This window comes from Jatropha curcas, chromosome 2 (genome assembly GCF_041381405.1).
Source record: "Jatropha curcas cultivar XTBG-Jc1 chromosome 2, XTBG_Jcur_1.0, whole genome shotgun sequence".
Lineage (NCBI taxonomy): Eukaryota > Viridiplantae > Streptophyta > Magnoliopsida > Malpighiales > Euphorbiaceae > Jatropha > Jatropha curcas.
The window spans coordinates 2,873,746-2,887,691 of NC_143152.1; the positions used below are offsets into that span (position 1 = coordinate 2,873,746).

Consider the following 13,946-nt stretch of genomic DNA (forward strand, 5'->3'; position numbering starts at 1 on the left):
GCTCTGAATGGACAATTTTATTTCCTTTGTCAAATAATTTTCAGAAGAGCCTCTTGAATTTTGGAAAGTTAATTTGTATTTTTCTGTTTCTAAATTAAAAGAATACAAATAAGATGTGCCTTATGTCAATGTCTAAATGAATCCTTCCCATTATTGATTCTTTATAAATTTATTATTTCCTTAATAAAAAATTGAGTTATGCTTAGCGCTAAATTTGCTCTAGTTACAAACTAGGGGTGAGGCATTCGCAATTTTAACCGATTTGAGTAATATTTTTAATCGAAATAAATTAATTCAATTTAATCGAATTAATTTTTTAACTGAACTTAATTAAATTATTTTGACCGAATTAATTTTGATCATTAATCAAATTAAAATTAAAGAGAAGGAAAATCTAATTAACTGAAATAAAAAATTTTAATCGAATTAATAGTCACTATTTAATTAAAATAAAAATTAAAATACTTTTAATTTTTAATTTTATTATCTATTTTATCAAAACGATGTAGTTTTGGGAGTCGGTTAAATTTGATTAATTCAGTTTAATTAATTTTTAACCAAATCTATAATTGATTACTGAAAATTTAATTTTTTTTAACCGAACATTTCTTCACCGAATTGAATTGACCTAATTGACTGAATCACATGCTCACATATAAATACAACTAATAATAGATATCCAAATTCAAATTCAAATTCATCCATAGGCAACAAGACTCAGTTAAGCGGAGCCCATATAAGATAGGAAGTAATTGATATTTTAGATGAGGCTTAAAACATTTCTTATTCTGTAAAAAGATTTTTCAGATTTGGTAAACTTTACTTGCAAATTTAAAATTTGAAATTATGGAGCGTTTTACTTGAATATCATCTAATTCGAGTGTACTAACATGAATGCAAATTAAAAAAAAAAAAAAAGTGAATTTGACTTCAGAGTTTATTAGTAAACGCTATTAATAAATGAGGTCTTAGATTTATTAAAAAATTTGGAATATTATAAATTAAAAACGAAAACCTGCTGATTGTGGTTCTATGCAGGCAGAACACGTGAAAAAAAGCTATCGGATTCGATCTCACGCACTTATACGGAGAGGGCAAAGAATGTGACAGTTGAATTAAGAGGTCCCAGATAATGGAATATGGAAACCGGTAATTTACACAAAATAAAAAACGAACTCAGGTACAAAATAGATTTTCGGTAATTTAATTGTATACTAAGCCAAAATTTATTGGTAATTTAATTTTCTTTAACAAACACAACTCAGATACAAAATAGATTATCGGCGGAAAGAAATGAAACATCCTCGAAGCCGAAGTGAAACATTATCATCACCGTCCAGGAAGCGTGGGGCTACCTTAAAAAGCATAGGAAAAAAGAAAATACTACTATTTACTACTAATAATAATAAATCAGTAAGTCCTTGAAAGTATCAAAACCCATAATAGTTTCAGTCTCTTTTGTTTTTGAAAGAGGAGATTTTATGCAGACTTCATTCACTCATCACTGCTCTTTTCTCGTGAAAAAGCCTTACTTGAGAGAGAATAACAATTCCTCTTCTCTCTTTTCAGACACATAAACCTCTCTCTCTTTCTCTTTCTAAAACCACCTGTACCAAGAACAAACACAGTACCCTCTACTCTCTTTTCTTGCTTCTCTCTAATCTGCACTTTCTTTCTTTCTTTTACTGACATAACCTCTCTTCCTCTATAGTTTGGCTCTGTTACATAAAATAAAGATGAGCGCATATACCGCTCGTGTTCTATAATGCAGGTCCCTTGTTATGCTTCTTTTGTTTTCTAGTTCTTGTTTTTGGCTCTCTCCCCCCTTCCTTTAATGTGGGTCTAAAGTTTTTCTTTTCTTTTTTTTTTTTTTATCATATTTCTTTGTTTGCTGCATCTTCTCCCACCGAACTCCCTAAATTTAGGGGATTTGTTCTTTGCATTGCTTTGATTCCACTAAATCTCTAATGGGTATTTCTTGAAATGTTGAATATTGATCTGGGGTTTGCATTTATAGTCTTTTTTCTGTAAACTATTTTTGTTGGATTGTTTTGGCTCAAAGTTTTTGATTTTTCACTGAGCGGTTTATTGTAAAGTTTGATTCCTTCATAGTAAAAAGGAGGGATTTTAGTACATATCAATGTTTCCGAGTTGGGGTGTGAAGAAAATTTGAGTTCTTGCTTTGAAGAACTCTTATCCATCAAGAAACAAGAAGAATTCAAATAATGGCACTGTTATGCTTTTCTTATATTTTGCTAGTTGGGTTTTTATCAAAAAGCCAGCAAGCGACTGCTCAGTTCAGTGATCAAGCTACACTATTGGCCATTAACAGAGAGCTTAAAGTTCCTGGGTGGGGTGACAACAGCACAAATTGCTGCAACTGGCGTGGCATTGCTTGCAGCTTGAATCATTCATTGGTCGAGAAGGTTGCTCTTTCAAGGCTTGACCTCAGAGGTAACGTGACTTTGATCTCTGAGCTCAAAGCTTTGAAGAAGCTTGACCTTTCTGGTAATAACTTTCATGGTCCAATTCCTTCAGCTTTTGGAAATTTGTCTCAGCTTGAGTTTCTTGATTTGTCTTTGAATAAGTTTGATGGTTTGATTCCAGGAGAATTGGGCAGTCTTAAAAACCTTAAATCACTAAATCTTTCCAATAATTTGCTTTTAGGAGAAATACCTGATGAGCTTCGGGGTCTAGAAAAGTTGGAGGAATTTCAAATTTCTAGTAATAGCTTGAATGGTTCAATTCCATCTTGGGTAGGTAATTTGACTAGCTTGAGAATTTTTACTGCCTATGAGAATGAATTGGGTGGTGAAATTCCTGATAATTTAGGTTCAGTTTCTGAGCTGAAGTTGCTGAACCTTCATTCCAATCACCTTGAAGGGCCAATACCTAATAGCATTTTTGCTATGGGGAAGTTGGAAGTTTTGGTTCTTACCCAGAATAGATTGAGTGGTGAAATACCTGAACTTATTGGAAACTGTAAAGGTCTTTCTAGTATTCGAATTGGGAACAATGATCTTTTAGGAGTTATTCCTAAAGCAATTGGAAATGTTAGTAGCCTCACGTATTTTGAAGCAGATGATAATCATTTATCTGGTGAGATTATCTCTGAGTTCGCTCGGTGCTCTAATCTCACCCTTCTAAATCTGGCCTCAAATGGATTTGCTGGAATTATTCCTTCTGAGCTTGGACAGCTTGTGAATTTGCAGGAATTGATTCTTTCAGGTAACAATCTGTTTGGAGATATCCCAGAATCAATTCTTGGGTGCAAGAGTCTTAACAAACTGGATCTTAGCAGTAATAGATTCAATGGCACTATACCTAATGCAATTTGCAACATGTCAAGATTGCAGTACTTGCTTTTGGGTCAGAATTCAATAAAGGGTGAGATACCCCATGAAATTGGAAACTGCATGAAACTGCTGGAATTGCAAATGGGCAGTAACTATTTGACTGGAAGTATCCCTCCTGAGATTGGTCACATCAGGAACTTGCAGATAGCTTTAAATTTGAGCTACAATCATCTTCATGGACCACTGCCCCCTGAATTAGGAAAGCTTGACAAGCTGGTTTCTTTGGATATCTCTAATAATCAGCTTTCTGGTACTATTCCCCAATCGTTTAAAGGCATGTTGAGTTTGATAGAAGTTAATTTCTCAAACAATCTTCTCAGTGGTCCAGTTCCCACATTTGTACCATTCCAAAAGAGTCCAAATTCAAGCTTTTCAGGGAACAAAGGGCTTTGTGGAGATCCATTGAGCTTGTCATGTGGAAATTCATATGCTATTGGTCATGAGAATTACCATCACAAGGTTTCTTACAGAATTATACTAGCTGTTATTGGTTCTGGTTTGGCAGTTTTTGTCTCAGTAACTATAGTTGTTCTGCTGTTTATGATGAGGGAGAAACAGGAAAAAGCAGCCAAAACTGCAGGGGTTGCTGATGATGTAACCAATGACCGACCATCAATAATAGCAGGCCATGTCTTTGTTGAAAATCTCAGACAGGCAATAGATCTAGATGCCGCTGTTAAAGCAACTCTAAAGGATACAAATAAGCTCACTTGTGGAACATTCAGCACAGTTTACAAGGCAGTTATGCCTTCTGGGATGATTCTATCAGTGAGGAGATTGAAATCAATGGACAGAACTATTATTCATCATCAGAACAAGATGATTAGAGAGCTTGAAAGGTTGAGCAAGCTCTGTCATGACAATCTAGTGCGGCCAATTGGATATGTAATTTATGAAGACGTTGCTCTTTTGTTGCATCATTATTTACCCAATGGGACATTAGCTCAGCTCATTCATGAGTCTAGCAAGAAATCTGATTATGAACCTGACTGGCCTACGAGGCTATCCATTGCTATAGGAGTAGCAGAAGGATTGGCTTTTCTCCACCATGTAGCAATCATCCACCTTGACATTTCTTCTGGAAATGTTCTTTTAGATGCTGACTTCAGGCCCTTGGTTGGGGAAATTGAGATATCAAAGCTCTTAGATCCATCCAAAGGCACTGCAAGTATAAGTGCAGTTGCAGGTTCCTTCGGTTACATTCCCCCAGGTTTGTCATTTGGACTCTATATGTTTGACCTTGATTATTCCCAACTGAGACTCTACTGTTGTTTTTGGAATCTTTAACCATTTGTTGTCTAGTTGCTTTATGAATGTCTTTTGTCCTACTATATTTTCTTTCCGCTCTCTTTTTCCCCATATATATTCACTGAAGTGATTGGCAATACTCTTGGATTCTGCCAGGCTGCATATAAGGATTTACACTGAATAACACAACTAGAAAAATTAAGCAGGTCATGATAAACAATAGCACAAGGTCTTAATCTTTCAGCTTATGCAGTCTTTGTAGCCATCCCAATCTATTTTTGTTTATTATTGATTAGCTGGATCATTTCTCCTAGTCGTTCTGTGACACATCACAGATAAGGGCTTAAAGCTAAAAATTTAAATGAAAATCTTTTTGTTTCTCGCTTTAATTCTATTTTTATTCATCTTCCAGAATATGCATACACAATGCAAGTTACAGCACCTGGAAATGTCTATAGCTATGGGGTAGTATTGCTTGAGATTCTAACTACTCGACTACCAGTTGATGAGGAATTTGGTGAAGGGGTAGATTTGGTGAAGTGGGTTCATGGAGCTCCAGTAAGAGGAGAGACTCCAGAGCAAATTCTTGATGCAAAACTCAGCACAGTTTCCTTCGGTTGGAGGAGAGAAATGTTGGCTGCACTTAAGGTGGCATTACTCTGCACAGATAGCACACCAGCCAAGCGGCCAAAAATGAAGAAAGTAGTTGAAATGCTTCAAGAAATAAAGCAAAACTGATGGAAGTTTGTCAGCTGAGTTACCTACCAGCATATTGAACCTATCCATCACGATTCTGGTAAAACGCTCACCTTATGGAAATTATTTCTACATGTTCACCTCAATTTGAAAATTTTTACTTGGAGGCTAAAATCGGTTGACTGTAAATGTTGAAAATCCTGTCGACTTGCTGCATACTAAAATGTTTGAGCAGATGTCAAGTTATAAACTTTTTGTGCTGGAGACAGAATAGGGTGGTGGGGGGTTAATGAAACAGGTTGCTCAATTAGAAAGATCTCTATGAGGTTCTGTTGGACATTAGGTCTCCAGTTGCAATACTGAAGCTACCCATTTTGAAATTTCTGTTGAAAAATATATGTCGAAAACAATCAATTATAGCTTATCTTTGAATGAATTTTCATTATACTTCTTCATGATCATATGAACTCTAAAATTCCAATCTTTTTTCATGTATTACCTTAGTAATTGTGATGTTGGATCACTAAACAACATATAAACAAGAACGGAGAAAGAAATAAGTCAACTGAAATGGTAATTTGTTTTCTTCTCAGGTATTGGAATTCCTTTTACAAATCTTGTGATGTTTATATTTAAAATACATAAAGTTCATATATAAGGAGATGACACCATTACAATATAAAATTAATAAGGAATACAATGCAAATTACAAAATACCATATGTAAAGTGAAGGTTATTACAATCAACTAACAGTGGAACTTTCTGCAGTTCAGTTAAGTCCTCGTGAATATGATACCTGCTATAAAAGTTGAAAATGAGGAAATGAAAACAAAAAAGTTTTCAAAAATTTAAATCTATTATTATCAAAATTAGTTAATATTTTTAATATATAGTTAGATAAAATCTAAAGAGCTTAATTAGCATTTTAAGGAAATAAATAATTGTATACACACACATAAAGACAATTAATAATTAATTAACTTTAGCATAAATAAGCATAGTATTTAATAGTAAAAGTTGAATTAGACAGTATAACTGACAAGCAGTGGTTTACTTATTAGTAAAAAAACTCACAAGCATATAGAGACAGCACGCACGGATTCCCCATGAATGAACATACCAATTTACTGTTGGAAAGAAAAAAAAATTGATGTACCATTGATTTATATGTAAAAAGTTACTAATGGCTAACTTTTTTGGTTAGTTTAATTTATTTCCATACTTTTTTATATCTTCTCTCATGACGTGTAAAACATTAGAATTTGAAAATTTTGGTAGTACACACACAAAACATTAAGTACTTTCGATACGTGCATTTATAATAAATAATTATCCATCAAATATTAATTATTAAGTGTTGGTAATAATTTTTTAAGCAAATTAAAGATTAATAGTATAAACATATATAAAGCTCTACTAATACTATTTTTAAAACAATATTTATTTATTTATTTTATTAGTTCAATTAATAAAATAACAATATTTGATATTTTATAACCCAAGAATAATAATATCCATATAAATTTATATTTTTATGACTTTTTTTGTCTAAATTGGCTCAAATTAAAATTTTGAAGATAAAAAATAATAATTTTTTTGGTTCCATTTATACAAATTGCTTATTTTCATTTGAGAAATATTATATATCTAATAGATTCATTAAAAGACTTTTACTTTGTATATATTTACATTGAAAAACTTTATAAATAAATAAAATATTAAATTTTACTTAAAATAATGAGTTGTAAAATTATAATGAGTAACTTACTTAAAGATATTAACTTCAGTAATAATTTTATTAGTTATTTTATTTTTATTTTTAAAAATATTTTAAAATTATCAAAGGTAGACAATAAAGTTGTATTGTTAAAAAATTTACAATAAAGTTGTGCCAACTAAGACAAAAAAGAACATATATGAATTTTCAACTAGAAAAATCTATTTGTATTTCTGTGATAATAAATATTTTGACAAAATCCCACTACAAGTAGCATTTTTAAACTGTATTAATTTATTATAATTACATGCACATGATAATGTCAATATAGAATTTATAATGTGTCTACAAATTAAATTATTATGTACGAAGTCAACAAATATAAAATATCATGCATAAATTTTTATTATAAAATGTTAAATTCTATTATATTATGATATAAGTTTAAAATTATATTTATAAATATATAATTTATGATAATTAACCTGCGTATGGCACCGTATGATGTGGTGATTGACTCTAAAATCAGTTTGAACCTAATTGGATAGAATTGAAAAATTGAAGGGCCGATTTGAACTTAAATCGAAATAAAAATTAGATAATGGGAGGAGATAAAATAAATTGTACCTAATCACTATCTTCATCAGATGTTGTGGCCATCAATAGTAACTTCACGGATATGAGAAATCTTGGACCAATCTTCACCCTCTTCACATTTGCATCTTTCTCCCAACAAACGACAATCCAGAATCGTTAATTGTTGAAGAGACTCTATGTTGTGCAGGCATGCTGGCAATTCTCTGAGATTATCACAATCTTCCAGATGTAAGAGTTGTAGAGTGTATCCTTGAAGAAGCCATTGTGGCAAATTCACCGATATCGGCAATCCCTCAAGTATCAGCTTTTGAAGACAAAGTGCACTCGACTTTTCATTAATTTCCCTATCCTCTATTGTCAAATCAAGGTTTTTACAATCAAAAATGAAAAGACCCTTCAGTGCGACTAGAAATTTCATACCTTGCAGCAAAGAGATTAAGCTATTTTCAACTTTCGATAATTAAGTTGCAAAGGTTTCAATGACTCTATTCCATTCTTTGGCAAATGTTTTTGCTCTGTGGTTGTGTCTAAAAATATAAGGTTGATCAATAACCTTAAATCTTTGGGCAAATCGTCGATTTCATTACATCCAGATAGGCCTAATGTTTGTAAATTGTGCAACTTGCAAATAGATTTTGGGAGTCTTTTGATTTGAGGATTTATAAATAAACTAAGAAACCTCAAATGCTTCAAAGTACCAATCTGTTTTGGCAAGTCCACGTTAGAATAATTAAATTCCAACATTCTTAGATTTTGAAATTTCGACGAGCACAAGTCTAAAATGTGTTGATTGTCGACGCCCCCATACATTAGTGAAACAGTTTTCTCTGATCCGATCATCTAAGCTTTGTAAGATCAATGGAAGATTTTCGGGAAGAAAAGTGGGTTCATCAAATAACAAATGTCGAACATTCTCTGAGAGTTGTTTGGTGCTAGAGGTTATAATTGTGCATTCATCTTTTGTTAATGATAATGCCAGATCATGTATTAGATCATGCATTTTAAATACAAGAAATAATCCTCTTTGTACTTCGAAGTCTTGAAAAAAAGATCTGGAAGCTAACTCTTGAACATAACGCATGCCTACATCTTCCAATCCCTCTTTTTCATTCACTGAATGAACAAGTCCATGTGCCATCCAAACTTGCACTAAATGAAGATCCGAAAATTGATAGTCCTTTAGAAAGAGTGAACAATAAGCAAAACATGTTTTCAGGTGAGATGGCAACTGCTCAATGCTCAATCTTAAAGCTGGTAAAATTCCATCTTCCTTCTGCTCTAAGTTCCACAACTCATTATCTCTTATATATTTCCAATAACCTTCGTCAGTTTTTAAAAGAAGAAGAGAAGCCAGTGTCTTTACAGCTAAGGAACTCCTTTACACTTTTTGAGAATTTCATCCCCAATTTTTAATAAGTTGGGATAGTCTTTCTCTTGGCCTTCTTTAAATGCAAATTTAGTAAACAAAACCTTGCTCTCATCATCAGAAAAACGTGATAGCTCATAAGCTGCAGGGATGGTGCCTGCAATATAAGCCACTTTCTTACAACAAGTAGTTACCAAGATTTTGCTTCCGTTTGCACCCATACACAATAATTCTTTGATGTGTTCCATTTCATGGGCTCTTCATTCCACACATCATCTAACACAAGCAAATATTTCTTATCACCAATGGTTTCTTGCAACTTTCTTTGCAATTGCTCAAGTTTTCTGTGCTACTGGTTGTTGATTTAATAATTTTCTCCACTAATTTTTTTTATATCAAAATCTTCTGAAACACAAACTCATATTCTAAGCGCAAATTGGCACCCCACATCATTAAAGACCAATTTAGCAAGTGTAGTTTTCCCCAAACCTCCTAATCCAACAATAGGAATAATAGATATTGCCCTATCATCAGTTGGGCATTAAAAGTTTGATAACTTTTTCCTTATCTGCATCTCTTCCAATGATATCAGAAGCTAGCACATAGGAGTGGATCATCTCCCTTGTTCTATACACAACAAATCTACTTTCATCTACTTCAGTGAGATGAAATTTATCCTTATGACTTGCAATCTCGTCTAATCTCTCTCTTATTTGTTTTATTTTATGATCCATTTTAAAAGGAAATACGAGTGGATTAGAGGATGAGAAGAAATGATCCACCTGAAATCCAAATGTGCATAATAGATGAATTTCACTTATACATCTAGGCACAAAAAAATTATACATTGAATTATTCGGTTAACTATAGAGTTTGCTTTTGTTACAACTAATTAATCAAATAAGTCCATAGATATGAAGAGTGAAAATTAGGAGACATACCTTTTTTTATGGTACTCCCATCTAATTTAACCACTCGTCTTCTTGTAATCTCGTACTCAAAATCAGCAAGAACATTATCAGCATCATAAAGAGCGGCTTTAAGCTTAGCCAACCAAACGCGTAGCTCCAGATTCTTCGCTTGCTTCTCCTCTGCATCCAACAGCACAGCTCTTACAGTTGATAAGATATCCTCAAGCTTTTTTAGTTCCTCTTTATAACCCCAGGCAAGAGAAATCTCTTGTCAGCTTTAGAAGCGAGCTTTCCCAATACTTCTTCAGCAATACTGAAAGCAAAAGTCTCGGCCGTGTCTTTGAAAAGTAGAGTTTGAATTCTAAGGATGAACTAATAATAAGTGCTCCAACAACGAGCAAAGCAGAATTGAATTGTGGTCGCTGGAGATTCACTAAATTTAACAGCTAAGCTTTAAGTTGCAGTATAAATAACTAATAACTTATCCGCTGACACTAAAGATTTATTCGGTCAAATTAACTGTTTTAATAAATGTATTTTAATAGTTGATAGAACTGTTTTAATAAGTGTGATAGAAACTGTTGGATAATAGAAATTTCCTTTATATATTTACAGAAACTGTTGGATTTGTGTATCGCATGAGCTTTAAATTCGAAGAAGAAAAACAATCACAATATGCCATATTTGTGTGTGTAATCTAACCTAACGTAACCTAATCTATTAATTAGAATATGTCTCTATATACAAAAAACAGTCACTTTCCAAACAGGAGTAAAAGCATATTTGGCTACGTGTTTGAAACTTCCATATCCATGCAAAGGTAACCTATTTCATAGGGAACCAAGGGAACCAATAAACCTTGGCTAAGAACAAATAACTTGTTAATTAAAAGAATTAAAGGAGAAGGGTAAACCTCATAAGTTCTAGATGGTTGAAAATTTTATTTGTCTAAATTCGGTCTATGGATTCTTTCATGAACTAGTCCATGAAAAGTCATTTGTTAAATTGAATCGGAATAGAAAGGAAATCAAATTAATTATATTTTATATATTTTTAATATATAGATATGCTTTTTTTAATAGATAAAAAATATATCTCATCAAGTAAAAATAATAAATCTCTATAGAAATAAATTAGAAATCGTACTCTAGTTTTTCACACATATACAATAATTATATATTAGGTGGACAATGTTAATATCTCTGTTAAATAGATTTAGCTATTTATAGATTAACAACATTATCGGTAAACGTTATTAGACCCTAATTATCAAAATGTTGCCTAATTATCGAACCGAATCGATCATATTGAAGAGCCAAATAAATTTAATCGAAAAGCCAATTTAATTAAAGAAAAATAAACTGAAAATGATTTTTTTAAAAAATTATATTTTCATTAATTCGATTTATAAGTAAAGCGAATCTAGATAAGTCTATTAGATTATTATATTCCACCAGCGAATTCAAGAACAAGAATCATATTAGATAGTGTTTGGTCGTATCCTCTCTATTGACACTATAAATGCTTTTAGCACTTTATATATATGTGGCTTGGCCTTGCTGTTAGATACCCATATGATATGACACACAATCCCTTTTCTTCAGGGCAATTCACATTCATCCACTGGGCTAAACAGCAGAACCATTGCAGTCTTAAATTGGGCTTTCAATGCCATAGTGTTTTCAGTGTAGTTTTAGTCTCTCATTTGCTAACATCAACTGTTTCTTTGTTTTCTTTGAGCCTCTCCTCATTGTCTCTCTGGTCTAAATCTAGTTGCTAGAAAGAAAAAAGAGAACCCTTTTTCACATTTTCCATTTTTGCCTGAAATTCGTGGCAGAGTTGGTGAGTTTAGCTTTTGAACACTAACATCGATTCTTTTTGGTAACTATTGTTGTTCTCCTCCATTTTTCTGTATTTTAAAGTTAAATTTCAATGGGTTTATCGTGGTTTTGTTTGCTTTCCTTGTTAAAGCATAGAAAAAAGCTTTCCATGGTCAAGCTGTTAAATAAGGGTGCAAGTCTTTTGCCTTCGTTTGCCACGTCATCTAAGGTTTTTCCAACTCAACAATTAGTTAGAAGACACGTAGGATGCTAATTATACATTTGTGGACCCATTACTCGCTGAGACGTGATTTTGGCTAACAAATCATCAGATGACAGTTAATTAACTTTTTTAAAAAGTTCAAGCAAATATTTTCCATTTATATACCAAATTGCAAAAAAATTAAAAATTCATACATAAAAAATATCATTTATCCTAATATAATTAATTATCTGTAGCATAAAATATAAGAGTATAATAATTAATTATATTAAAATATAGAGATAAAAATATAATTTTTTCAATTTTAAATATCCTATATTTGAAAACCAAGACTAAATAGTGATAGGTAAATTCCAAATAAAAGTGGGGACCATATGTAATGTAAAACATAGAAAGGAATTGGCAAAGATGAAAAGCAATTGGCATGTGGAATTTTCTTTTTTACTTTTTTATTTTTTTGAGAAGAATATACATGTGGAATTTTCAAAATGCAATTTACGCCATTCATTATCTGTTGGTTCAAATGATCCAATAACAGTAGTCTGAAGAGATTGTGACAATACTCAAGTCACTGACACTCACTTGACGTGACATCCATATCACATATAGTGGTACTGGTGCACCTTTAATACAATCTTTTAATAATTTTAGTACTAGCATCACAAAATTTAGTTTTTTTTATTTATTTATTTCTGTTGGCCAACAAGGGTTTTTAATTTATTATTTGTCTAAATAATAATGTATGTCAAACATAAAGATCATTGTAATTAGAGTTTTTTTTGAATAATGTATTATTTGATTAAACATAAAAAAATTAAATAATATGTGCAAATGATTTATAATCTATTTAGTCTTCCGACCTCTTGTATAAAGATATGAAGAGTGAAAAATATTAAATTCAATCTTTTACACCATAAAATTTATAACTAATTTGGTGAATATTATTCAAAGATTACTTTATTAATCACAATTTTATCCATTTGATGAAAAATAAATCAAAATTATGAAGAATAAATCAAAATTATTATCTTGTATTGGAAATAAAAACATATAGTAGAGATGGCTCAAATTTAAAAGCTCAGTGCTATGGCTTTGACTCATAAATTATTTAATTAACATTTATTTGAGATGAATAAATTATTTGAAATTGGTCCATTTTAATTAATCAAGTCAATACTCGAATTTAGATGCTTTAAAAAAAATATACTAGAGTAATGAATGAAATACAATGAGAGTGTCGTTAAAATATTTGACTACAATAATTTGTGAGTCAATCAAGTGTTTAATTTTATATGGTCAGCTGAGATTTATTATTCTAGGTTTAGAGAAAGAAAAAACCTTTAAACACAAAATAGGCAAAGAAAAGAGAAAAACATACTTCTACACATTCGTCTCAATGATTAAAAGTAAAAAAGATAGAGGTAAATTGTATAAAATGTTAAAATTCATGAGATGAAAATGTGTAAGCTTATTTGCGCTTGGATAACCAATGTTAAAAGATTAGTATTAACTAATTAGCCAGCTAACTTACTACCCTTATATGCGTTTTATGAATGCGAGATTCTTAATGCTGCCTCTTCCATACGCAGATGTATTTGCCTGTAAACTTCATGCCCCAGATGTTCATGTCTAGATGTGAGAATCATCGTCTAATTCTTGAACTAGCTTTTGAAAAATGAATTAGACCCGATTCATTTTATGATACAATTCACTTACAAAGCTCTGTATTTTATTTATTTATTTATTTTTTAATCGGCAAACAAAGAAGAAGATTTTATTAATAATGCAAAATAATATAGATTAGGAGAGTCGAACCAATCTAATCCCCAGCAGTCGACAGACTCCCCAATACACCCCAACCTAGGTTCAAATTACATCATAAATCAACAGATAAAGCACCTGAAACACCAGAAACACAGCCTCACGAGACGAGAAGCAATAAAGGAAATAAACAGCAATATTAAGCTGAATTTACCAAACAAACTTGGATATAAGACTGAGGAAAAATCAC

At 31.7% G+C, this 13,946-nt stretch overlaps 1 protein-coding gene and 2 pseudogenes across 2 annotated transcripts; 1 reads left to right on the top strand and 2 right to left on the bottom strand.

Annotated features, from left to right (window-relative positions):
- Nucleotides 1–1,409: 1,409 nt before the first annotated feature.
- Nucleotides 1,410–5,761, top strand: LOC105645221 (Leucine-rich repeat protein kinase family protein). Its single transcript, XM_012230762.4, has 2 exons — nucleotides 1,410–4,566; nucleotides 5,017–5,761. Exons 1-2 carry the CDS (start codon nucleotides 2,226–2,228, stop codon nucleotides 5,340–5,342), a joined length of 2,667 nt encoding a protein of 888 aa, XP_012086152.1. The 5' UTR covers nucleotides 1,410–2,225; the 3' UTR covers nucleotides 5,343–5,761.
- A 96-nt stretch (nucleotides 5,762–5,857) lies between these two features.
- On the bottom strand, nucleotides 5,858–10,061 carry LOC110010653 (putative disease resistance protein RGA1; annotated as a pseudogene). Its single transcript, XR_002285647.3, has 3 exons — nucleotides 9,923–10,061; nucleotides 7,646–9,763; nucleotides 5,858–6,097 (listed from the first exon to the last, which is right to left on the bottom strand). The product of XR_002285647.3 is annotated as a putative disease resistance protein RGA1 (transcript).
- On the bottom strand, nucleotides 9,810–10,574 carry LOC149498052 (disease resistance protein RGA2-like; annotated as a pseudogene).
- Between the last annotated feature and the right edge of the window lie 3,372 nt (nucleotides 10,575–13,946).

Coding starts and splice junctions, on each gene's coding strand:
- LOC105645221 (XM_012230762.4), top strand. CDS start 2,226: ATGGCACTGTTATGCTTTTCTTATATTTTGCTAGTTGGGTTTTTATCA. Junction 4,567..5,016: donor CTTCGGTTACATTCCCCCAG/GTTTGTCATTTG, acceptor TTCATCTTCCAG/AATATGCATACACAATGCAA.